General features: G+C 40.3%; 2 protein-coding genes across 2 annotated transcripts in view; one reads left to right on the top strand and one right to left on the bottom strand.

Annotated features, from left to right (window-relative positions):
• Nucleotides 1-9,292: 9,292 nt before the first annotated feature.
• Nucleotides 9,293-24,830, top strand: part of LOC129773192 (aryl hydrocarbon receptor nuclear translocator homolog) — a 426,084-nt gene continuing 410,546 nt past the window's right edge. Inside the window, exon 1 of the mRNA XM_055776782.1 lies at nt 9,293-9,316. The gene's annotated coding sequence lies outside the window, so the exon portion shown is untranslated. The remainder of the gene's footprint in view (nt 9,317-24,830) is intronic.
• On the bottom strand, nt 13,695-19,999 carry LOC129773285 (uncharacterized). Its single transcript, XM_055776881.1, has 3 exons — nt 19,753-19,999; nt 14,837-19,699; nt 13,695-14,714 (listed from the first exon to the last, which is right to left on the bottom strand). The coding sequence occupies exons 2-3, from the start codon at nt 19,607-19,609 to the stop codon at nt 13,695-13,697; spliced, it is 5,793 nt and encodes a 1,930-aa protein (XP_055632856.1). The 5' UTR covers nt 19,610-19,699; nt 19,753-19,999.

Raw genomic sequence — 24,830 nt, 5'->3', positions numbered from 1 at the left:
AATTCTACATCCTGACACTCAAAAAAGGTGCTGTTATATCCAGCTTGTTCAGTATAACACAACGGTTGTGTAACATTTATCCGAATACTATTCACCCAAAACACGTTTACCCGAAACACATTTACTCGAATGTCCCGAATCCAGGCATTTACCCGAATAAACATTTACCTGAATGCAACATTTATCCGAATGCAACGTTTAACGAAATGAAAAAGGAAAAAAACCGACAAATCAAGTTGTGAGATTAAAATAAGATTTAATCAATACAACATGTAACAAAATCTACAAAAAGTAAAATGAAAAGTTGTAATGAGGAAATTTGAAAATGATGCGGGAGACTTCGCTGAATCATTTTCAAAAATTAGTGTAGGCATAATCAACATGCCGTCTTCTTTCCGTTCCGTTTTGCTCTTCAAGGCTAAAAGATCATTTAGAAAAGGAAACGAGCTTCGGCATATTGTTTTGAATTAAGAAATTAAGCAGGTAATTTCAACATGAAAAACATAAAGCATAAATGGTGTAGAAATGTGAAAAGAATTGGTAAGAAAAAAAAAATTGCACTTTTGTAGTAACGCCACCGCAGCGCATTTTTTGTTTTGAGTTTATTGTTTCGGTATGAAATTCATTCTGAAGTCAATGTAATGGAGGCGAAGTCCCCATCTAACGAGAATAAGGAGCCGAGGCGTCCCTTAGCTGCCTATGTGATGCAATCCGAGGCTGCCGCCGACCCGCCATCGAAAGCGGCGGCGCCTCGCATGCAAATCTGTGTTCCACTGATAGCTCGGTTAGTTTGAAACATAGGAAACGATCCTTCAAGAAGGTATACGGTATACGTTTGTCGGTGTATTACATTTGCCCGGTTAATTTTTGCCTTGAAATACAGGCAAAATTTTTTGAGCGGGTTTTCGTGCGAATTTTTTTTTTGTGCGGTATATTAAAAGAATCATATTTGACGAAGTTATCGTCCATTCAGTTTTTTTATGTTTTATGTTCAATTCAGTGCGAAAAAAGCATATTTGCGTCTAAATTATCCACTTCAAAAACAAAACAAGAATCAAAAGGAAACCGAACGGTGAACGGTGTAGATTTGAGTTTCTTTGGAGAGAATTTTTTTCTGCGGTTCCTATCTACCGCACAAAAAAGGTTTTTTTTTTCAATTTGTGTACCGAACACGGTTTTTAAAGCTACTGATGAAGTTTTGTACGATTTTTTTGCGGTCTGCATCCTCCACACAAGAAAAAGGTTTGCCTGTATAGTGCTTTCATGGCTAGTCGAAGAAATGCTTCAACCGCTGACCAATCTTCACTCAATTAGGTACCCGTATTCATAGATTTTTGTAAATTCATTAGTTTCAAAGCACTTTCAATGAAACTTTCAAAGCAGTTTTTGAGCTATTGAAACAAGTTTTTGGGCAAATAAGTAACTTGACTCATACACTTTTCATCTCTCGAATGAAATGATTGTCATAACACATCATCCATCCGGCAAAGAAGTTTGTACGGAAATTTGAAATGGAACACTCTCGTTTTCGAAGTTTTGAACTCACAACCCTCTAAAGATGCAGAAATGATTTGGTGTGAAAATACAGAAGAACTCTCCACCAGACGGTATGAAAATCGATGCGGCGCCTCCACTGAACAAAATTTTGAAATGCGTGCTTTTTCCTCGTGTATCGAGCGAAACTGCTGTGTGTGACATCAGCATTGATAAGGACTGCTGCTGTTTGAATTATGGAGGCTTCAAAATATCCCAATTGATTTACTTCTAGCCTTGAAAAAGGAAAATTTGAAAAACTAAACTAAATTTCCGGCGTTGAAAATGGTCATTTGGTAGTCCTAGCTGGATGACTGATGGATAGTGAATGATGCGAAATTGTGAAAGACAATTTTATACTGAATAGGAATAACATTGCAATATTTTTTCAATCCACATTGTCCATAGAACGAACCTTGTATTTGTTTGTTTTCTGATTTGACACTGTTACGGAAAGACGTAACTCTACGTCAAAAAAAGGAAAAAATTGGTTGTGGCTTCTTCGGTTTTCGTTATTGTTACACATACAAAATAATTCAAAATAAAGCTACACCAGATGGGCCAACCAGCGAAACACCACTGGCCGCGGGTTGGGTATAGCTTCTCTAGAGGTAACGATAGATCATTCAAAAATGGGGCACTTCCGAATGCGTGTTTTCTCATTTTTCAATCGAAACACTTTCTGAGGATGAAACAAAGATAATAAAGATAGTAAGGATGAAACAACCCGTTCACCCGTGGCCAAGTGGTTAACGTCTCACATTATCATGCCGCGTGTTCGGGTTTGATTCCCGTTCTGATCGGAGGATTTTTTGTCAAAGAATTTTCCTTCGACTTGCACTGTGGTCACGCGTATTCTAGAGCTTGCCCCTCGGGATACATTCAAGGCGTGTTATTTGGCTGAAGAAATCTCAACTATGTATTAATAAATGACGCTAGTTAATGTATACGTTGAGACGGAAAAAGTTTCATAAGGAACGTTAACGCCATTCAATAATAAGGATGAAACAAAAAAAAGTGAAGGGTGAAGTCCAAGAAGAGTATAGAAAATTGCATCGCAAGCCCCACCCGTTAGTGAATCATTTGCCAATTAGAAATGGATAAAAGTCACGGTCTGGCAGCGAGGAGCACATTGCACTTTGGAAGTCGAAAGAGGAACATATTCAAAAACCAGAGAGGTGTTTTTTTCCGTTTTTGGGTTATGATTGTTCAAAATTTGGATGTTTTGGTTGGGATAGCTTAATGGACAGAAAATAGGAACATAAAAATCCTTTTTTTTTCAAGCGTAGTATTTTTTTTTAATTCGAAACTTTCGAACCACTGAACCGATTCAGATGATGACATAAAGGGTGTGTCACATCAAATTGCATCACGGAAAAAACGCTGTAGAAATTTAATTTTTAGGAATTATATCTTCAGCTTTCGCTTATAATCAGATAAGAGTGTATAGATTACGTTGGCCATGCTTCACTGTCAATTTTTCGTAAATTTGGAAAAATGTCGTCGAACGAAAAAGAGCGTCGTGAATTAATCCTGCGCACTCATTTCGAGAATCCGGAGTTGTCACATCGGGACATCGGTAAGATGCTGGGAATCGTCCAATCCACGGTCAGCAGAGTACTAAAACGATACTTCGAGAACCTAACCATCGACCGGAAGGTGAAGAACGGCAAAAATGGATGCTCCGTCAGTGAAAAAGATCACAAGCGCGTAGTTAAGCAGTTTAGACAAATCACCTCGGAGCTGGGTGGGTCATCGACATCTGTGATTGCAACGAAAGGTTGCCCACAAGGAGGGGTTCTATCACCTCTACTTTGGTCACTGGTGGTTGACGACCTTCTGATTAGTTTGGAGGCGAATGGTTTCGAAACCGTGGGTTTTGCTGATGATTTAGTCATAATGGTACGTGGCAAATTCGACGATGTGATATCGAGTAGGATGCAGATGGCCTTAAACCTTACACAATCATGGTGTATCAAAGAAGGTCTGAGCATAAATCCCTCAAAAACAACAATTGTTCCTTTCACCAAAAAGAAGAAACTGCATCTGCAGACTCTAAATCTTGGAGGAGAGGAAATAAAATTCAGCGTTTCAGTGAAATATCTAGGCGTAATCCTAGATGCTGAACTAAACTGGAACGCACACTTAGATGCAATTATCAGTAAGGCCAACATTGCCCTATGGGCATGTTCTAAAATGATAGGTAGAACATGGGGCCTGAAACCAAAAATGGTTATGTGGGTCTATACAGCAATTGTGCGGCCTAGGATAACCTATGCCTCATTAGTATGGTGGCCAAAGACTAAGGAGACTGTAGCTACAAAAAAGCTAAACAAACTCCAACGACTGGCATGCGTTGCTGTAACAGGAGCAATGCGAAGCACACCCTCAAAGGCATTGGAGGCTATCCTTCACTTGTTACCTTTGGGTCAACATGTTCAGCTGGAGGCCAATAGAAGCGCTCTAAAGCTAAAAAGAAATAAAAAATTATTAGACGGGGACAAAACTGGTCATTTGAGCATCCTGAATCTCTTACCCGTTGGACCAACCTCAGAGATGAACAGCGATTGGATGGAGCCAAGGACCAATTATGACATTCCATACACAGTGATCGAACTTTCTCGTTCAGTATGGGATGAGGGTGGTCCCGATGTTCGTAATGGTTCAATCCTGTTCTATACCGATGGGTCGAAAATGGGTAACAGAACAGGTGCTGGAGTGTATGGTCCCAGAATAAAAATTTCTGTAGCTATGGGGAACTGGCCAACAGTTTTCCAGGCAGAAGTAGCTGCAATAATAGAATGTATAAATGTCTGCCTTAAAAGAAATTATAGACATGCTAACATTTGTATCTTCTCAGACAGTCATGCAGCACTTAAAGCCCTCAATGCTTTCAAGTGCTATTCAAAAATTGTCTGGGAATGCATTTGCCTTTTACGACAACTGTGTCAGAGAAGTTCGGTACAACTGTACTGGATTCCTGGCCATTGCGGTATAGAGGGAAATGAACAAGCAGATGAACTCGCAAGACGCGGCTCAAGCTCACCCTTCACTGGTCCAGAACCATTCTGTGGAATTTTTGAATGTGTGTTGAAGAGTGAGCTGAAGAAATGGGAAGACCGGGAAGTAATGGCCAACTGGATGGCTGTACAACTCAACCAGTCAAAAAAATTTATCACGCCGAGTATTAAAATTACTCAACAATTGCTGAGTCTTAATAAGAAAGACTTCAGCACATTCACTGGTCTTATAACAGGACACTGTCCGAGTAAATACCATCTCAAAAACATAGGTTTAGTGCAAGATGATATTTGTCGCTTTTGTAATGCCGAAAGCGAAAGCTCGGAACATTTGCTCTGCAAATGCGGAGCACTAACAAGACGCAGACTTCAACACCTCGATAAGGCTATTCTGGAGCCCAAGGAAGTTTGGTCTGTGTCGCCGATCAGGACTATAAATTTTATCAAACAGATTATTCCTGATTGGCACCTATCTCGCTATAGCTTTCAGTCTACTTCTTCATCAATAAGCAGTAGATAAGCTTGAAGCGTAGTACAAAAAATGGGGCATACCACAATAGTTCAAACTAATGGACGCAGTGGTTCACACCCAACAAGGGAAAAAAAAGCAGTTTAGACGTGATCCGAGAAGTTCGGTCCGGGATGTCGCCAATAAGCTGAATTTGTCAAGTTCATTCGTCCAGCGTACCAAGCAGCGGGAGGGCCTGCGTACATACAAGGTTCAGAAGGCTCCTAACCGCGACGAAAGGCAAAACATGGTGGGGAAGACGCGAGCCCGGAAGCTGTACACCGAAATGCTGACGAAGCCGCATTGCCTGGTAATGGACGACGAAACCTACGTCAAAGCGGACTTTCGTCAGCTGCCGGGCCTGTTGTTCTTCTCCGCAGAGGACAAATTCAGCGTTCCGGAGGAGATTCGCAAGCAGAAACTATCCAAGTTTGCCAAAAAGTACTGCTCTTGCGGAAAGCGGAGCCCCCCCTTCGTGATGACCGGCACGGTAAACGGGCAGGTTTACCTTAAGGAGTGCCTAAAGAAGCGCTTACTACCACTATTGAAGCAGCACGAGGGCCCGACCATCTTCTGGCCGGATCTCGCTTCGTGCCACTATTCAAAGTACGTGTTGGAGTGGTACGAAGCCAACGGGGTCACCTTAGTGCCAAAGGAAATGAACCCGCCCAACGCGCCGGAACGTCGCCCAATAGAGAAATATTGGGCGATTATGAAGCAGGCCCTCCGGAAGAACCCAAAAGTTGTCAAATCGGAGGCGGACTTCAAGAGAAAATGGATTTCTGTTAAAAAAAAACTACAACCTGACGTTGTACAGAACCTTATGGACGGGGTAAAGAGGAAGGTGCGAGCATACGGGCTTGGGCTCGAAGTATGAATAAAAAGAAAATGCCAAAAGTTGTTTAATAGTTTTTATTTTACTGTCTAAAATTTTCAAAAGGATCGGTCTACTGGGCGAATTTCTACAGCGTTTTTTCCGTGATGCAATTTGATGTAACACACCCCTTTTCAAATTAAAGCCAATGAGATAGCCATTTATTAAAGAATATTGAACTTGCAAAAAAAAAAAGATTTTATTTTCGTGATCATTGATTGTAGTCGTTTTTCATTGTTTTCATGGCTTTGGACAAGAGCGCGCGATATTTTTTTATATTTTTTCTTGGAAGCTGCTGATATTTTACATAACATATCTCGATATCAGAGATACTTTTCTTTCGTTTTTTGAGATATGATTTTCAAAGTTAACCGGTGGTCCGAACAATCATTTTTCCCCTTTTATCCAAAAATGACTTTTTGCAAAGAATCATAACATTTGAACTACTGAATCGATATAGATGATCGCCATATTAAATTGAAGTCTATAAGCTAACCTTCTTTGGAAGAATGTCACACTTGCGTGAAGATTGGATTCTAGTCGCATAGGTCTGGTCTAGTCACAAAGGAATATTGAACAAAGACTTAAAACATGTTAGTTTGCCAAAAAAAAAACTCGAAAACGAAAAATAACACAATCACCATTTTCTGATATATTATGACAGCGCAGATTTCCAGAAAAAATATTTAAAAAACACACCGTTCTCTATTTTTTTATCGAGAAAACTATGGAAAACTAATTCAATGAATAATTTCAAAAACGAAAAACCAAATTTTTCGCAAAAGTAATATTTTTTTTCAAAGAAAACTAACTCATAAGCTTCAATTTGATATGTCGATCATCTGAATCGGTTCAGTGGTTCGGAAGTTATGAATTCAAAAAAAAAAAAATTAGAAAAAATACTACGCTTGAAAAAAAAAAGAATTTTTTATGTTCCTAGCTATCGCAACCAAAACATCCAAACTTTGAAAAATCATAACTCAAAAACGGAATAAACACCTCTCTGGTTTGATGTTTTTTTCTATCGCATCTGCTCTTTTTTATGTAGGCTCATTAGAATATTTCAGCTGTAACAGAACTATGCAGTCCAAAAAACATTTTCGCTCTCTCCACAATTATTTTATTTCGATTATTTTCTTTCATACTACTGCACAATGGTTCAGGAGATACATTTAAGTGGAAATTAGCATATAGAGCTCGACAGTTATTCTCTAGACATAAACTGTCTTAGACAAAGTTGTTACATATGATAGAGCGAACATTGTTATGTCATCAAAAATAGGGTGACCAAAATTGTCGATGAAATAAAAAATATAACTTTCTTGTCTTTAGAGATAGAGGTAAACATAGTTCGACAATGTTGTAGTCCCAGTTATTTGAGACATCTTTGTAGAAAGTTTTTCTCTCTTAAAATAATCGATATAGCCCCTTTTTCTATGTTACGTTAGGGTCACCATGAAAAAAAACTACTTTTTCGTTCTAATTTTTACATTTCAAATTCTACATGCAAACTATCTTCGAAAGACTTCTAGGGCTTACTAATACAAACATTTTTCGATGCAGAACTTGTCGATATCTCAATTTCACTCAAAGTTATTGATATTTCTTCCCAAAAAATACGCTCTCTTCAGTTGTTTGTCATTCTTTCTGGGGCAAATATAAAAAAAGTTTATTGGCGGCATATGAAAGAGCATATTTCACTCTACATGATGTGAGATTTTCAAAACTATGTTATTTTTCGTGTTTGAGTAAATTAAAATTGAAATCATGAGTTTTTGGGTAAACAATCATCAATTACTTCGAGTAGGATTAATGTATAGGCATGTTATGCATCGCAAAATGTTACGGGCTTTTTTTAATCTAACTTGTATATTTAAAATTCTACATCAAAATGGTCTTCGTACGACTTTTAGAGCTTATCAATACCAACATTTTGCGATGCAGAACATGTCAATATCTTAATCCTGCTCAAAGTTATTGATGGGTTTTCATCCAAAAACTCATGATTTCAATTTTAATTTACTCGAACACAAAAAATAACATAGTTTTGAAAATCACATATTATATAAACTGAAATCTATTCTTTCAATTTCCGTCAACAAGCATATTTTATGTTTGCCCCAGAAAGAACGACAAATAAATGAAAAGAGCGTGTTTTTTGGCAAGAAATATAAATAACTTTGAGTAAAGTTGAGATATTGACAAGTTCTGCATCGAAAAATGTTTGTATTAGTAAGCTCTAAAAGTCTTTCGAAGACAATTTTCATGTAAAATTTGAAATATAAAAGTTAGAGCAAAAAAAAAAGTTTTTTTCATGGTGACCCTAAGGTAACTTAGAAAAAAGCGCTATATCGGTTATTTCAAGAGATAGAGAAAAACTTTGTTCTAAAAGATCTCTCAAATAATTGGAACTACAACATTGTCGAACTATGTTTACCTCTATATACAGCCATTCCATGCCAAACCGATATAGTAGTTCTCAGATTTTCTTCAAAAGCGGTAGTTTTGTTTTTTATCGCAAATTATTAGACCCGTATTTTTTAATTTTTTTTATTAGGGTGATGATTTCCATTTTAGGGTGGTCCGAAAAATCAATTTTTACGCATTTTTGCCAAAAATGACTTTTTTCTAAAATTCATAACTTTTGACCCACTGGACCAATTCAGATGTTCGACATATTAAATTAAAGCCAATTAGTTGGTCTTTTTAGGAAGAACACTACAGCTGCAGAAAATTTGAATTCTGCAACTGTAGTACTGTAGTATGAAATTTGTGATTTTTTATTTGTTGTAAAAATTTGATCGAATGAAAATAGTTGTTGAAAATAGTTCAAAATCAGGGGTTAATTATCGAAATATTTACACTTTTGATATTTGATGTTGCTCTAGTTTACCTCTGCCGAATGTGATAACTTGCCATGGCCTCAATGAGTTTCTAGTCGAAGCAAAATCTCTGATAACACTACGAAGATTTACGTTACGAATGTGTGTTGGGGTGCTGTCAGTTACCAACGAAGAGTCATTTTTCAGCCTCAGTTTAGATCTACTTCCCGCTCACAACTTTACGAGCGTGTTTTCTTCCCGTGAGATTTATTGCAGTCGATCTGTCTGTGCCTCGAGTGGAGGGAGGTGAGAACAGCAGGGGCATTAGGTGGAGCGGAGCGGAGTTTGCACCGTCATTTTCACCTGTGCTAATTATTTTCTATAAATAAATAAATAATAATCGCATTTTTACGGTTTGTGATAACAATGTGCTAACGATGTGTTTCTTTTTCTTCTTTCTTCTCTCGTATCTCTTTCCAGGTGAGTGCATCTCGACTTCATTCAACTTTATTATCATCTATTCATGGTCGTCGAACTGCCTTTGACGGGAGAAAAATAGGTGCGTTTCAGAACAAGTCTGTCTACATCGGATAGCGAATATAGGTTTTTTTCTTCTCTTCATGTAATCCGTTTTGTTTCACATTTTGTGTTTGAACGCTGCACCAATAAATATTTTGCGTTGAAGACCATGGAGTGCACTACATCTTATTCGAAATGTTTACACAGTAACAGATTTATTCGCGTTACATCAAGAATCGAAGCGGATTTCATGTCGAACATACATTGCATTTAAACCACGTCGCAGCGCATTCCACTCAATCTAATTTTCTTCAGCCCTAGCAGCAGCAGCAGCAGCAGTGTTTCACCAGCTGCCATTCTTCATTTAATGTGTGCAAATTTCATCTATTTTCACTAATGGAGGAAAATTGTTTTCTTTTATTTCTCCCCCTGTGCCACACACAGTCAGGAGCCAGTCAGTGGCGAGCTCTCCGCTCCAGAATGTCCCGATTCCGGGCCGAACTTTGCTGGGTGTACATGTGTTTCCATCCCCACCACACTTAACCTACTTTGAATCCATCTTTCCGAACACTTCTGCAGCTCTCTGTGATGTCTTTAGCGGCGAAGGTTTCGCCTGTATTAAAAGATGTTTTCGTCGAGTCACAGAACAACTACACAGCGAGAATGCTCCTTTCAGAAAATGAAGATAAACTGGTGCTCTTTGCTGCAGCAAGAAGCAGTTTGTGTCTGAGGATGTTCAAGTTTTCTTTGGTCATCAACGGAGTTCTTCATGTCACAATTATTCACTATACAATTTAATGCGGCATTCTCTCACTTTTTCCAACATAAATGCGTTTTCGTAACTTGAATGTATTTTCTAAATTCACGACCACTTGAGCAAAAGATCCCTAGGAAGGTCCCAAGTGCTAGAGCTGGAAAACTCCGGTGATGGGCAGAAGTAAAAGTATTTTCTTTCTTTCGGTTCAAACTTCAGCGATTTCCATCGTTCTGCTAATGTTTGCTGCTGCCGACTGTTTAAGTTTTTTTTCCTCGGAAACAGTTTCCCGGCTGTTGCGAGGCTTCCTATCTACCGACCAACAGTCAAGGAAAGTGCCAAGTGATACGCTGCGACCGCCTACACTTCTACACTCGAATCCGGCTGGCTGACTGGCTAGCTGGCTGATGGAGGGTGGGTGGTGCGGACTAATGGTGGGATCACTCGAGGTGTGAGTTGCGGGAAATTGGCTAGAATTGACATCGAAATAAAATGGCACACACAAGAAAAGGCCAGTGTTTTAATGATTCACTAGGGAGTAAGCGAGGGACTGACTTGGTTTTGCTGTCATTTTCTGTTTCTTCTGCCGGCCGCCGGACTGACGTTTGCGTCCGAGTGGTTTGTGCGGAACGCAGGGTTATCATTTTACTGCCACCGCTGCTACTGCTGCGCCTTAAACGGCCAGGCCGACGTTTCTTGCTCTTGAAAGAGCTTTCTAGTTCGTTCGTTCCGTCTTGATGGGTTTCCTTCCCTTCGCCGATGGTTTCCGGACGGCGGGTGAAAGGATATAAAATATTTTGACATAACATAACTCTTACTTTGATGGAGTGATGGCATCGGAGATCGGGGGAGGGGTATTTCTTCCTAATGAAACCACTCTTTAATCTCGAGGGAATTTTGCATTTGTTAAATGGTTGCGCTGCCAATGGGCCGCTAGTTTTTTTGTGCGCTTTTCTTGAAAACACAGAAAAATTCATCGTATAACTTTTCATGTGACATTCATCATTCTGTTGGATTTTTTTAAAGCTTCAAGTGTATAAAAATATCTCACAAGGTGTTCCAAAATAAAAAAAAAACAATCCCCACTTTTCGAAGGATATTACTAATTACAGTTACATTACAGCTTAACTAATTGTTCAAGATAGCAAACGTTTATAAAAATTGAAATTAGCACACTTTTCATTATAAGGAAAAAAGTTTCATTATACAATCGAAGTCATTTTTGGAAAAGGAGGAAAAAATATTTTTTTCTGACCACCCTAAAATGGGAACGCATCCTATTTAGCCATTCCATACCAAACAGATATACTGGTTCTCAGATTTTCATGAAAAGTGGTAGTTTTGCTCCTTATCGCAAAATATTAGACTCATTTTTTATTTTTTTTCGTTAGGGTGACCATTTCTATTTTAGGGTGGTTCAAAAATCTTTTTTTTTTTCAAAAACGATTTTTTTTCAAAAATTTATAACATTTGAACAACTAAACCGATTCAGATGATCGACATATCAAATTAAAGCCAATCAGCCTTTTTGAGAAAATATTTTATCGTTAGAAAATTTCGATTTTGTTTTCGTGATTGTTGATTGTTTTTTGTTTTTATAGACTTTGGATTATATTTTATTATATTTTTTCTTGAAAGCTGTTTTTTACATAACATATCCAAAAATCAGAGATGTCATTTTTTCGGTTATTATGATTTTACAAAGTTAACCGATAGTCCGAAAAATCATTTTTTCTCTTTTCTTCCAAAAAATATCATATTCAAAAATTCACAACTTTTGAACTATTGAACCAATTCAGATAATTGTAGCGAATGAAAAATCTAACACATGCGAAAAAGCTGGATTCTAGCCGCATAGTAATATTGAACGAAGACTGAAAACAGGTTAACTTTCAAAAATCATAACTTAAAAAGGATAAAAATCACATCGCTGATTTTGAGATATATGTTGTAGAAAAATCAAAGCATTCAAGAAAAAATATTTTAAAAAATGACACTCTCTATCTTCAACCATGTAAACTATAAAAAACAAATACAATCAATAATCACAAAAACAAAATCCAGTTTGATTTTTATTTGATATTGTTTTAAAGTAGACTAGCTAATTGGCTTTAATTTGATATGTCGGTTATTCGTATCGGTTCAGTTCAGCAGGGTAAATAAAAGATTAGCAGCTGACTAATAGAGATACAGGAAATTCGCCTGTGGCGAAACGGGTAAATAAGTAATGTTTCTTGTCGGATATAAAAATGTGGAACTATGTGCAATAAATCAGTTCTAATCTATAGATCAAACCTCTAACATGTTTCCAAATAACACAAAACCTTAAGTCCTTAACTCATACATAGTGGCTTCTTTTTCTTCTCTTCTTGTTTTCGTAGTGGTCTTTATGTATTCAAATTGTATTTTGCTACGACTTTAGTCATTTCTTTTTGTCAGTACAATTTGGGGAGCCAAAATTGGTTTAATAAAAACGTGAGATTAAACGCGTTAAGTGGGTAGAGACAAGGGTATGAACCTTGGACAAGTCAAAAGGTTTTTATTTGACAAAACGACGACCGTTTGAAATGCCAGCAATTGCTTTTTAACATGTTTTTCTGTGGCGATTTCAATTTTTGAAAAATAATAAAATGAAAATAATATGATTTTTTGTTCATACGATAGAAGGATATAAAAAGATTTATTCACATCAAATTTGGAATAGGCCGGTTTTGTTGAACTTGAGATATCGTGTGCACCAGCATTCAAAAAACTAATTATGAAAAAAACGTGTTTGAAGTTTTGTGCCAAGGTCGTACTAGATAAGAAACCGCATCACCAAAATGACTATAACTATAAATTTGATGTTTTTCAAGTTTCAAGACTAGAACACCCCCTTAAATAATGCATGACATTTTACAGTTATTCAATTGTTTGTTTTAAGAAACATACAATTCTTTATCGCGATAGATTTGATATGTCGGTTATTCGTATCGGTTCAGTGTTCAAAAAGTTATTAATTTTTGAAAAAAGTCATCTTGGCCATCGGTTAAATTTGAAAAATCATAACTTATTTTTATCGTTTTTATAAAAATTACATCTCCGATTTTGGATATTGTTCGGACTTAGTTCGAAACTCCTTGAATCGGTCTGGTTTATGACAGATCAAAGCTGGAATTTATTGCATAGTAACAATTTGTTTTCAAATTTTGTAATAAACTTACAATTATAGTTTCGTTCTAAAGTTCCTTGCAGATGCCGCTCAAATAACGACGGATTATTTTCAATTTTCAATTTTCTATTGCTGTAAGTTAAATTGATTTATACATTGAATAGTGTAGTAAATTATATAATGATTACTTACAGCGATTTCAAATAATTACTACTTAATAAAAAAAATCTCTACAAAAACCTCTATATATTTTACTTCCAAATTCTTTTGACTTCGATTTCGAATACCTATTCTTTCTCCACTCCAACTTTTCTTTTGTTTTTCAAATTCCATTTGTTTACTTTCCTTCTTTTGTTTTGTTTACACCGCAGAACATATAGCTCCCGAAGTTGTCTGCGATCACTTAGTAAACATACCTAATTTTCAGCGGCGGGATTTTTGCGCTCAGTGCAGTGTTCCCAACATTTCCCCGGCCCGTAAAACCCTAGTCGGGAGACCACTTCCGATCTGGCTTTACCATCTATCGTTTATCTCAATCACTGCCAACTGCGCTACAGCTCGCCGAAATAAGCCACTGCTCGTTCGGACCCACGCCTGTCGCACTCGACCATCACTCGCTGCTATGACCTCCTCTATTATTCCTCGCACCCAGGATCTCCGCTTAGACCCCTCGATCACATATACCAGGTCACCCTTCTTCAGCGCTCTTGCTTCTCCGTGCCACTTGGTCCGCTGGTTCAGCGAAGGAACATATTCCTTAATCCACCGGATCCACATCTCCTGTGCCAACTCCTGCGAACGTTTGTATACATCCCGCAGAGCCTCTGCCGGAAGAGGTGTAGGAGAAACCATCTGCGGTTCGTTCGGTGAAACCCCCCTCAAGAAATGAATGGGACTAAGCGCTTCTGCTTCCGCTATTTCCTGGGGAGCGTAGATTAGCGGCCTCGAGTTTATCATATCTTCTGCCTCCGTCACTGATGTGTGTAGAATTTCGTCTGTCAACCGCTTCCCGTCATTCATTGCTTCCAATGCCTCTTTGAGGGATCTGACTAATCGTTCCCAGACCCCACCCATGTGTGGGGCAGCTGGTGGATTGAAAGTCCACTTCATACGCGCATTGGTTAAGTCATCTGCGCAGTCGCAGTTAATATCGTTAATTAGGTTCGTCAACTCTTTGCTTGCTCCTTTCAAATTGGTTCCATTATCGGAGAAGAATTCCTGGGGTGGTCCTCTGCGATTCATGAAACGTCGAATAGCCATCAGACAGGACTGCGTCGTCAGGCTTCCGCTTACTTCCAGGTGGACAGCGCGTGTAACGAAGCAGGTGAACACAACTACCCAACGCTTTTCACTATGTCGTGCTACGGAGACGTTTACCGGACCCAAGTAATCGACGCCGACGGAACTGAACGGTCGACGATACGGTTGTAGTCGTTGTACTGGCAAGGCTGCCATTCTAGGAACCCGTGGTTTACTGCGGTGAACTTTGCACCACTGACACGTCTTCGAAATTTTCTGCACCACCGTACCAACCTTTGGGATGTAAAAACGCTGCCGAATTTCATTTTCACGGTCTCTCGATACCCATGTCCAAAGCGTTCATGATAATTCTGCACGATCATTCTTGTCACATGGTGCTCTCTGGGCAAAATCACTGGGAAGCGTAGGTCGAATGGCAGGAACTCAGCCTTCTCTGTGCGCCCTTCCATCCGAATTATATTGTGCTCATCGACTAGTGGTGTGAGCTTGTACAGAGGACTTGACTTCTCCAACTGCATCCACTCACTCGTGGAACGATTCCGATTCCTAATTAGGATTTTCAACTCGTCCCCAAACGCTTCGGCTTGAACGGAACGCAGCAGATGACGTTCGGCTTTCTCTAACTCCTCCTGTTTCAAAGGTGTACGCACAACTGACCACGTTATCGGTTTCAACAACTTCAACTGGTTCTTTGTAGCCTTCAACGTTTCTATGGAAGAGCCCTTCATTCTTCTCCGACAGTTCGATACGAATCTGTATACGCAAGCCACTGTCCTCAGTAGTTCATTCCATTTAGAAAACCGTTGATCGTCCACCAAATTGTCCTGTACTTCAACATCGTGGAACAGGAACCGCGTTCGGAGCTCCTCCTTCGTGTTACCTGCTGGAGTTTGCTGTGGCCATTCTGCCTCGTCTTTGTACAGAAAACTAGGTCCCTTGAACCAGCTACTGCCCGAATCAAGCTCCGCTGCACGCCTCCACTTCGTCAGTTTATCTGCCTCGTTCAGCTTTGTTGGTGTCCAACGCCAATCCGCCAGTTTCGTGCGACTGAGGATCTCTCCTATGCGAAAACCGACGAACTGCGTGTATCGCCGCTGATCCGAACGGATCCAGGATAACACTGTCTGCGAATCAGTCCAGAGAAACGTTTTCTGAGCCTTGAAGCTGTGGTTTTCCTGCACGGTACCTGCCAACCTGGCACCTAGCACTGCCGCTTGAAGCTCTAGTCGAGGGATGCTCAACTGTTTCAGCGGGGCGACCTTAGTTCGACTCATCACTAGTGCACATACGATTTTCTCGTTGACGACAGCCCGAAAATAAGCAACGCAGCCGTACGCCTTCTCGCCTGCATCAGTAAAGATGTGAAGTTGTAGGTTTTGCACTCGATGGGATTGTGCTTTCTCAAAATAGCAACGCGGAATCCTAATTTCCGCGATCGAAGGTAGTAATTTGACCCACTGAATCCACGTCAAATAACATTCGCCGTCTATCTTTTCGTCCCATCCACAACCCGTTCTCCACAAGTCTTGGACAAGCATTTTCCCGAGAACTGTGAACGGCGACAGAAGTCCCAGAGGATCAAACATCGACATGACGCAACTGAGAACCATCCTTTTCGTTGGACACTCCGTTCCGGCGAGAGCAGATTGAAGCTCGTATCTTGGAGTGATAGTAAAAGAAAAAACATCTTCGGTTGACCTCCAGATAATTCCAAGTACCCGCTCAGTTCCGGAATCATTCTTATGGAAATGAACATCATTTTCATTGTTGTGCTCTCCCATTTGCCGCAGAAACTCCACTGAGTTGGATACCCAATTCCGCATAACAAACCCTCCTCGAGAATGTATCAATTTTACATCCGTTGCTAGCCGTACTGCCTCTTCGACAGTGTTGCAACTGTCAAAATAGTCGTCGACATAATGATTGTCGACGATGGCTCTCGCTGCTTTAGGAAATTCTTCGGCGAACTGCTCAGCATTTATGTTTTTAATGTACTGTGCTGAGCACGGAGAACATGTTGCTCCGAAGGTTCCGACGTCCATCACATATTTCTGTGGAGTTTCATTGCTACTCGATCTGAAGACGAACCGCTGCGCCTGTTTGTCCCTCGCTCTGATTAGGTACTGATGGAACATTTTCTTCAAGTCGCCTCCAAACCCCACCGGTCGTTCACGAAAGCGTTGAAGTACCGCTAAAAGAGACGTCAACAAGTCTGGGCCGATCAACAGCATGCTGTTCAGAGAAACTCCATTAACTGTTGCTGCTGCATCCCACACCAAGCGCACTTTACCCGGTTTCTTGGGGTTAACCACCACGTTCAGGGGAAGATACCACACAGTTGATGGATCTGTGCAGATGAGCTCTTCGCTTGTCAACTTGTGAGCGTAGCCTTTGGTCAGGTACTCCTCAATCTGACGGTTTACATTGAGCCGTAGTTCTTCGTTTCTCGACAATTTCCGCTCTAGGGCTTCCATCCGTTTTATAGCCATAGGATAACTATCAGGAAAAACTACCGCATCATTACGAAATAGAAGTCCCGTTTCGAAGCGGTCACCTACCCGAACCGTGGTTGTTTTTAATATTTCACGCGCTCGGTGATCTTCAGTAGATTCCGGCATTCCAGCCGGTGTTATGCCAGTCTCGTCTAGCAAATATTGACTGCGAATCATATCGTGCAACTGCTGATTGGTTGTTGTTCCTGCATCGTGGAAGTTCACAAGCGCAACCGTCGACGAATTCCGATTCTCTGACCCATAGACTGTCCATCCCAACTTCGACCGAACTGCGATTGGTTCACCTGGTTGGCCAATTCTGGACTCGAGCGGAGCAAACACATACATGTTGTCCAACCCGATCATTATCTTCGGCTCTCCTTTATCATAATCATCGACCCTCAAATCCTGTAAATGAGGGTAACGCTGCTTGATCTCACAGAACTGCATTTCCTGTTTCGGCAGAATCAGCTCTCCAACGGTACGTGCTTCTCTCAGTGGAAATTTCTCGGTAGAACCCCTGGCAGACACCATCACGTCAACTTTTCTAGAACCATTCTCGATACGTTTCATGTTTCCAGTCCATGTGACAACTAGCGGCTCGACGATCCCATTGATTTTGAGTTTATTCACAACAGAATCCTCTATAAGGGTGATGGAGGATCCCTCATCCAAGAAAGCTAGAATGTCAACTTTTCGGTTTCCGAAGTGCAAGGTAACTGGCAACATTCGGAAAATAACGGAACGATTCATGCGATTGTGAGCGTTGCATTGGAACTCCATGACTTGACCTGATACTTCGGAACGATGTAGAAGCGGATGATGACTTCCTTGGCAGTCGGCCACGTTGCAGCATATCTTGAAATTGCATCTGCTCTTACCGTGGTTATTCAGGCACAACTCACAGAGTTTATACTTTCCCACCACTTTAAGGCGTTCGGCGACGGTGAGCTTTCGGAAGTCATCGCAGAACCTGATTTTATGGTCGTTTCTTTTGCACACCCAACAAGGCTTCTCACTTTTCGGGTTTGGGGCCGTCTCCCCCTTGTGGAATGGCGAATTGTGAACGTAAACAAACTCTTTTTTATTCGGCTTCAACCTAGCGGAACGATCGTTGCGGCCGTTGAGATCGAGAGTGGAGAATTCACTAACCTCGGAAACATCTGAGACAATACCGTTCATGAACTCGGTAAAGGTTCTCAAAGGGGTGCCAATTTTATCCCGCTTGTAGCGGACCCAATCCAATTTGTAGTTTGGAGGTAGTTTTTCAACTAATTCTTGGACCAACATGGGATTGTTTAAATGGTCCACGAGCTTGGCGGCTTCTAAGTGGTCACAGAGTTGTTTGACCGTTATGCCGAAATGTATAAATGTTTCCAAACGGTCAACTCTTGGTGGTTTAGCTTGGCGGACTTTCATCAACAAATTTTTCAACAGCTTCTCCGGTCTCCCAAACAAGTTCTGAAGGTCGCGAATAACGTCTGGAACCGAGTCAGGAATAACTAACCTACTCCTCACGGCCTCAAGTGCATCCCCTTTCAAGCTGTCCTGCAGTCGCTTTAAATTATCCAGGTTGGAGAACCCGCACGCTTGAGTCGTGTACTCAAAGCTGCTTATAAAAATTGGCCAGAGTTCAGCCTCGCCCCTAAACACTGGCAGCTGTTTAGACACTGATTGTCTGGCCGCAATTTGTGCTTGGGAAAGCCCTACAATTTCCTGCCCCGGCCCGTTTCTCATTTGGCCTGTTCGAAAATCTGCCAACGCCATTTGCTCCTCACGAGTCAATCGTATGAACTGATCGTCCCTATGATCTCCACCAACAGGTGCCTGCTTAAGCTGATTCAGGCCACGAATCGGGTCTACAAATTGTGACGGACTGGCAGGGAGTGTAAGCCCTTTTGTCCCATCATCTACTCTCGTCGTCCCCTTCATACCTTTTGCCCCAGACACCGTTAGCTGCTGTACGACCGGCATACTATTGCCACGTTCGAGCCATTTCTCCACCTTTTGGTTAGAATTTTCACCGAAAGCGTCTTCTTCTAAACCTTCGCCACCACCTACGGCTCCTTCTTCTACTTCCTCTTCTGAATGTCTTTTTATTAGTCCTACCTTAGCGACCTCGAAATTATCACGCAACTTATTCCGCTTCTTGAGAAAATCTTCTTCTTCCTTCAAACGTTGATTCAGCATTTCTTGTTCCTGTTGCAGCTGACGCTCTTGGAACTCGCGTTCTTGTTGTAGTTCCATCTCACGAAGTTCTTTCTCCAGGCGTAACTGTTTCTCCTTCAGTGCTCGTTCCATTTCGAGTCGCTTTTTGCGTAGAATACGCTCGTTTTCCATAGCCTTCTCCTTGGCATCCATCTCCTCCTGCAGCTTCTCGAGAGACTTTTCGAATGCAGAACCAACACTACTCACAGAGGCGGATTCTCCTTTTGACTTCGTCTTCTTCCCATCCGTGGACGTCTTTTTCGACACTGCGCCAGTAGCATTTTTCTTCTGCTCCGGTACTTGCAGAGAATTGCTACACTTCGGACAGTTCCACGGGTAGTCCTTGATTTTCCCCGTTACTCCAACACAGCTGAAATGTGCCCACTGGTTGCACTCATCGCACTGGACCATGTCAGATGTGTCCACTTCTGGACACAGCATACAGCTGCTGGACTTCGGTTCGGTCATCTTTTGGAAATATGTCCGATATAATTCTTTGATTTTGTTCGGACTTAGTTCGAAACTCCTTGAATCGGTCTGGTTTATGACAGATCAAAGCTGGAATTTATTGCATAGTAACAATTTGTTTTCAAATTTTGTAATAAACTTACAATTATAGTTTCGTTCTAAAGTTCCTTGCAGATGCCGCTCAAATAACGACGGATTATTTTCAATTTTCAATTTTCTATTGCTGTAAGTTAAATTGATTTATACATTGAATAGTGTAGTAAATTATATAATGATTACTTACAGCGATTTCAAATAATTACTACTTAATAAAAAAAATCTCTACGAAAACCTCTATATATTTTACTTCCAAATTCTTTTGACTTCGATTTCGAATACCTATTCTTTCTCCACTCCAACTTTTCTTTTGTTTTTCAAATTCCATTTGTTTACTTTCCTTCTTTTGTTTTGTTTACACCGCAGAACATATAGCTCCCGAAGTTGTCTGCGATCACTTAGTAAACATACCTAATTTTCAGCGGCGGGATTTTTGCGCTCAGTGCAGTGTTCCCAACAGATATGTTACGTGAAAAACCTCAGCTTTGAAAAAAAATATAGCGTCCTTTAGTCCCAAGCCATGTAAAGTATTAAAAAAACACAGATACAATCAATAATTACGAAAATTTTTTTTTTGCAGGTGAATATGATTCCTTGAAAAAAAAAAATAATTTGATATGTCGGTCATCTGAATCGGTTTAGTGGTTCAAAAGTTATAAATTAAAAAAAAATGTCATTTTTGGGAAAAAGGTGAAAAATTTGATTTTTGGACCACCCTAAAATGGAAATTGGAGCCCTGATAAAAAAAATTAAAAAATACGGGTCTAATATGTTTATATAAGGAACAAAATTACTGCATCACACTTTAAACTTACTATTTCTGTGTATTGTTGTATCGTTTCTCTTATTAGTTCGTGTCGACTGGTGATGGTGCAAACAAATTTATAAAAAATTAAAGGGTGGTGTCCAAGACTCTACCGAATTATTAACGTAGATCACGTGATTATTGCCGGCGAGAACAAACTTTATAGAAATTTAAGAATGAGCTCTCAGTTGAAATTTTTGGCACCACTGACAAAGACCGATTAATAAATACTTGCACTGTGATAAAACTTTGATGACTGTAATAAAAAGCCAACATCTATCTCCGAATTTTGAAATTAACACTCAGCATTGATATAAACTGCCAATTACTCGCTGTTTACAGCGACATATGAAACACTGAACCTAATTTAATATCCTGAGAAATAAAATTTCCCAAAAAAAAATTTATCTTCAGTTTTCAACCGAAGAACACAGCCCTCATCACTGTAAAATAATTCCTCGCATTTGCCTTGAAATACGCCACTATCAACACGGAAACAATGCATAAATTCGTGAAAATTGAAATATGGGTTTGTAAAAGTCATCAATAAGCCCAAAACACTTCCAAATTCCCAGAAGCTCTTTCCGGCAATAAATTATTGAAATCATTTCGTTCTTCATTATTTCGGATATAACTTTGCATGGAACTTTTTGAAATAACCATTGAGTGAAAGTTTTGGTGGCCCTGAAATGGGCCGTGGTTTTATGAAGTAGTTGAAGATGATTGATTCATGATCCATTTTGTTCTCGCGAAAACACAGGCTGGTCATATGTCGAAATTTGTGTCCGTATTTCCAATTCATGAAATGCACCTCTTCTTTTACGGTCAAAATTAATTTTTACCACATGTTTTGTCATCCCGATTCAATACATTCAACGAGTCTAAAAATAACAGAAAATGTCATGACACTCAAATACTGGTATATCATTTGTATAATATATATGTTATTGCAATATTAGATCACTATGGGCGAGCGTTTCACTCATATTGATCTAATTGCAATAAACACGCATTAAAGCTTTTCGCATAATTTGCCACATGCACGGCCCAGACCGAGATAAATATAGATTCACGTTAACACGTTGAATCCCGAATTTTGCTTGCTGCGCTTTCCATTCAGCCCGCATCAAGAGCGTTGAAACAACATCAGTGTCGGTACCAACTCCTTTGTTGTATTATTGTATAAATAGAAAATAGTCATAAATTTGACTAGAAAGTAGTCACATTTGGTATGTCTCGTGATTGACATGTTCTGCAAACTTTTATTTATTTAGAAACATTTCAAGAATATGTAAAAAAACAACAAAAAAATGAGGAACATGTAAACTAACATGTTGGTTATGTTATGGGCTATTTATATATTTTTCCTTTAGATTTTTCAAAATATACGTGTTGGAGAAAAATGAATTTTAATTTCTCAAATATTTTTTCTCAGTGTATTTTTTTTACAAATTGCATTTGTACTAGCCCCATCAGAATCGCATCATGTCGGGACATGTGGCATAGTTGCATAAGAAGTCTTCATCACAAAGAATTTCTGCCATTTCGTGGAACTTATTGCGGGCGTGTTTTCAAATTTTGAATGTGAATGAATATAGAATTATGTGAACCACGATTCCGAGAAGAAATATTACGAATGAAAGATGGATATGTTCACATTATGCTTCGGAATAATGCGAGGTAGTGCTCATCCTGAGGATTCCTCTGATTTCAACCGATTTACATTTGGTCGGTGTTAGGTCAGAGCGGACCAAGTCGCCAAATTGAAAATTTCGAGTTATTGATTGGATTAGGTTGAACATTTTGTAAGATTTATCAGGTTTGGCAAATCAAACGTGCAGCAGGAATAATTTATCGAAATTGTTCCGAACGCTCGATGAAAACCTCTGATAGCACCAAACTTTAAACTCGTTTTTCTTAAAATCATAAAATGGTCCGGCCTGACTTTTAACACCGACCATTTCGAATTCAAATGTATACAATCTCGGGTTCGACTTACATTCGACATGGCAATAAAGGGCGAACACGAAATTATTGCGACACCGAAAATGTCATGCCAATTTTCTTATAATGTTTAGAATCAAACCAAAATTTTAGGGTAGTTTTATACATATAAAGGGTGTGTCACATCAAATTGCATCACGGAAAAAACGCTGTAGAAATTTAATTTTTAGGAATTATATCTTCAGCTTTCGCTTATAATCAGATAAGAGTGTATAGATCACGTTGGCCATGCTTCACTGTCAATTTTTCGTAAATTTGGAAAAATGTCGTCGAACGAAAAAGAGCGTCGTGAATTAATCCTGTGCACTCATTTCGAGAATCCGGAGTTGTTACATCGGGACATCGGTAAGATGCTGGGAATCGTCCAATCCACGGTCAGCAGAGTACTAAAACGATACTTCGAGAACCTAACAATCGACCGGAAGGTGAAGAACGGCAAAAATGGATGCTCCGTCAGTGAAAAAGATCACAAGCGCGTAGTTAAGCAGTTTAGACGTGATCCGAGAAGTTCGGTCCGGGATGTCGCCAATTAGCTGAATTTGTCAAGTTCATACGTCCAGCGGACCAAGCAGCGGAAGGGCCTGCGTACATACAAGGTTCAGAAGGCTCCTAACCGCGACGAAAGGCAAAACATGGTGGGGAAGACGCGAGCCCGGAAGCTGTACACCGAAATGCTGACGAAGCCGCATTGCCTGGTAATGGACGACGAAACCTACGTCAAAGCGGACTTTCGTCAGCTGCCGGGCCTGTTGTTCTTCTCCGCAGAGGACAAATTCAGCGTTCCGGAGGAGATTCGCAAGCAGAAACTATCCAAGTTTGCCAAAAAGTACATGGTGTGGCAAGCGATCTGCTCTTGCGGAAAGCGAAGCGCCCCCTTCGTGATGACCGGCACGGTAAACGGGCAGGTTTACCTTAAGAAGTGCCTACAAAAGCGCTTACTACCACTATTGAAGCAGCACGAGGGCCCGACCTTCTTCTGGCCGGATCTCGCTTCGTGCCACTATTCAAAGGACGTGTTGGAGTGGTACGAAGCCAACGGGGCCACCTTCGTGCCAAAGGAAATGAACCCGCCCAACGCGCCAGAGCTTCGCCCAATAGAGAACTATTGGGCGATTATGAAGCAGGCCCTCCGGAAGAACCTAAAAGTTGTCAAATCGGAGGTGGACTTCAAGAGAAAATGGATTTCTATTCAAAAAAAACTACAACCTGACGTTGTACAGAACCTTATGGGCGGGGTAAAGAGGAAGGTGCGAGCATACGGGCTTGGGCTCGAAGTATGAATAAAAAGAAAATGCCAAAAGTTGTTTAATAGTTTTTATTTTACTGTCTAAAATTTTCAAAAGGATCGGTCTACTGAGCGAATTTCTACAGCGTTTTTTCCGTGATGCAATTTGATGTGACACACCCTTTATTTACTTCAAAAATAAAAAGAAAAGTTAATCGATGGAGCCTTGAGTGTAAAATTGAACGCATTTTCGCTTGATGCCCTCCATCAAAGTCTTTACAGTGTCATCCGGTACCAGTTTCTCAGTTTTTTTTTCCATTTTCTTAACATGTCCTTCTCGTCTTTGACTGTCTTCTTGCTCTTCCGAAGTTCCCGCTTCATTATTGCCCAGTACTGCTCCGGGCGCAGCTCCAGACAGTTTGGCGGGTTCATGTCCTTTGGAACAAAATGGACAGAATTGGCCTCATACCTCGTCGTGCTGCTGCAAGAACGACAAAAGGCGCTTCTCGAGGCACTCAGATTTGTATATCTCGCCATTTACTGTGCCCTTTGTCACGACAGGCTCACTCCTCAGTCCGCAAGAGCAGATGGCCTGCCAAACGAGATATTTGGAGGCGAACTTCGACATTTTCTTCTTCTTAAATTTGTCGTCCACATCGAACTTGCCCTATGCCGGTGAAAAACTCCACCCCGGAATTTGCTTAAAATCGGCTTTTATATACGTTTCGTCGTCCATCACACAGCAACCATATTTTGTCAGCATCTTCTCGTAGAGCTTCCGTGCCCGAGTTTTAGCCGTCGATTGTTGCCGCTCATCCCGGTTTGGGAAGTTCTGTACCTTGTATGTATCTAGTCCAGCTCTCTTCTTTACATTCTGGATGTAGCTCTGCGACATGCCGATCTTTTTAGCCAAATCACGGCTTAAGACGTTGGAATTTGCTTTAATCATCCGCTTCACCTTTCCCTCCAATCTTTTGGTTCTCCGGTCCCGGTTTTCTTCCAGCTCCTTTGCCATGGTCCAACGTCAACCACTCCTGGAACCGCTTCAACACTCTGGAGACGGTTGAATGGTGAATGTTCAACATTTTTCC

The sequence above is a fragment of the Toxorhynchites rutilus genome, chromosome 3 (genome assembly GCF_029784135.1).
Source record: "Toxorhynchites rutilus septentrionalis strain SRP chromosome 3, ASM2978413v1, whole genome shotgun sequence".
NCBI lineage: Eukaryota > Metazoa > Arthropoda > Insecta > Diptera > Culicidae > Toxorhynchites > Toxorhynchites rutilus.
Note: the sequence above shows the minus strand (reverse complement) of the source record. Positions and strands in the feature narration are given on the sequence as shown.

Bases quoted from the DNA above. Each gene is read 5' to 3' on its own strand.
- LOC129773285 (XM_055776881.1), bottom strand. From the start codon at position 19,609: ATGACCGAACCGAAGTCCAGCAGCTGTATGCTGTGTCCAGAAGTGGAC. The intron at 14,715-14,836 runs GTGATTTTGCCC...TACATCCCAAAG, and splicing joins CATTCGACCTACGCTTCCCA to GTTGGTACGGTGGTGCAGAA.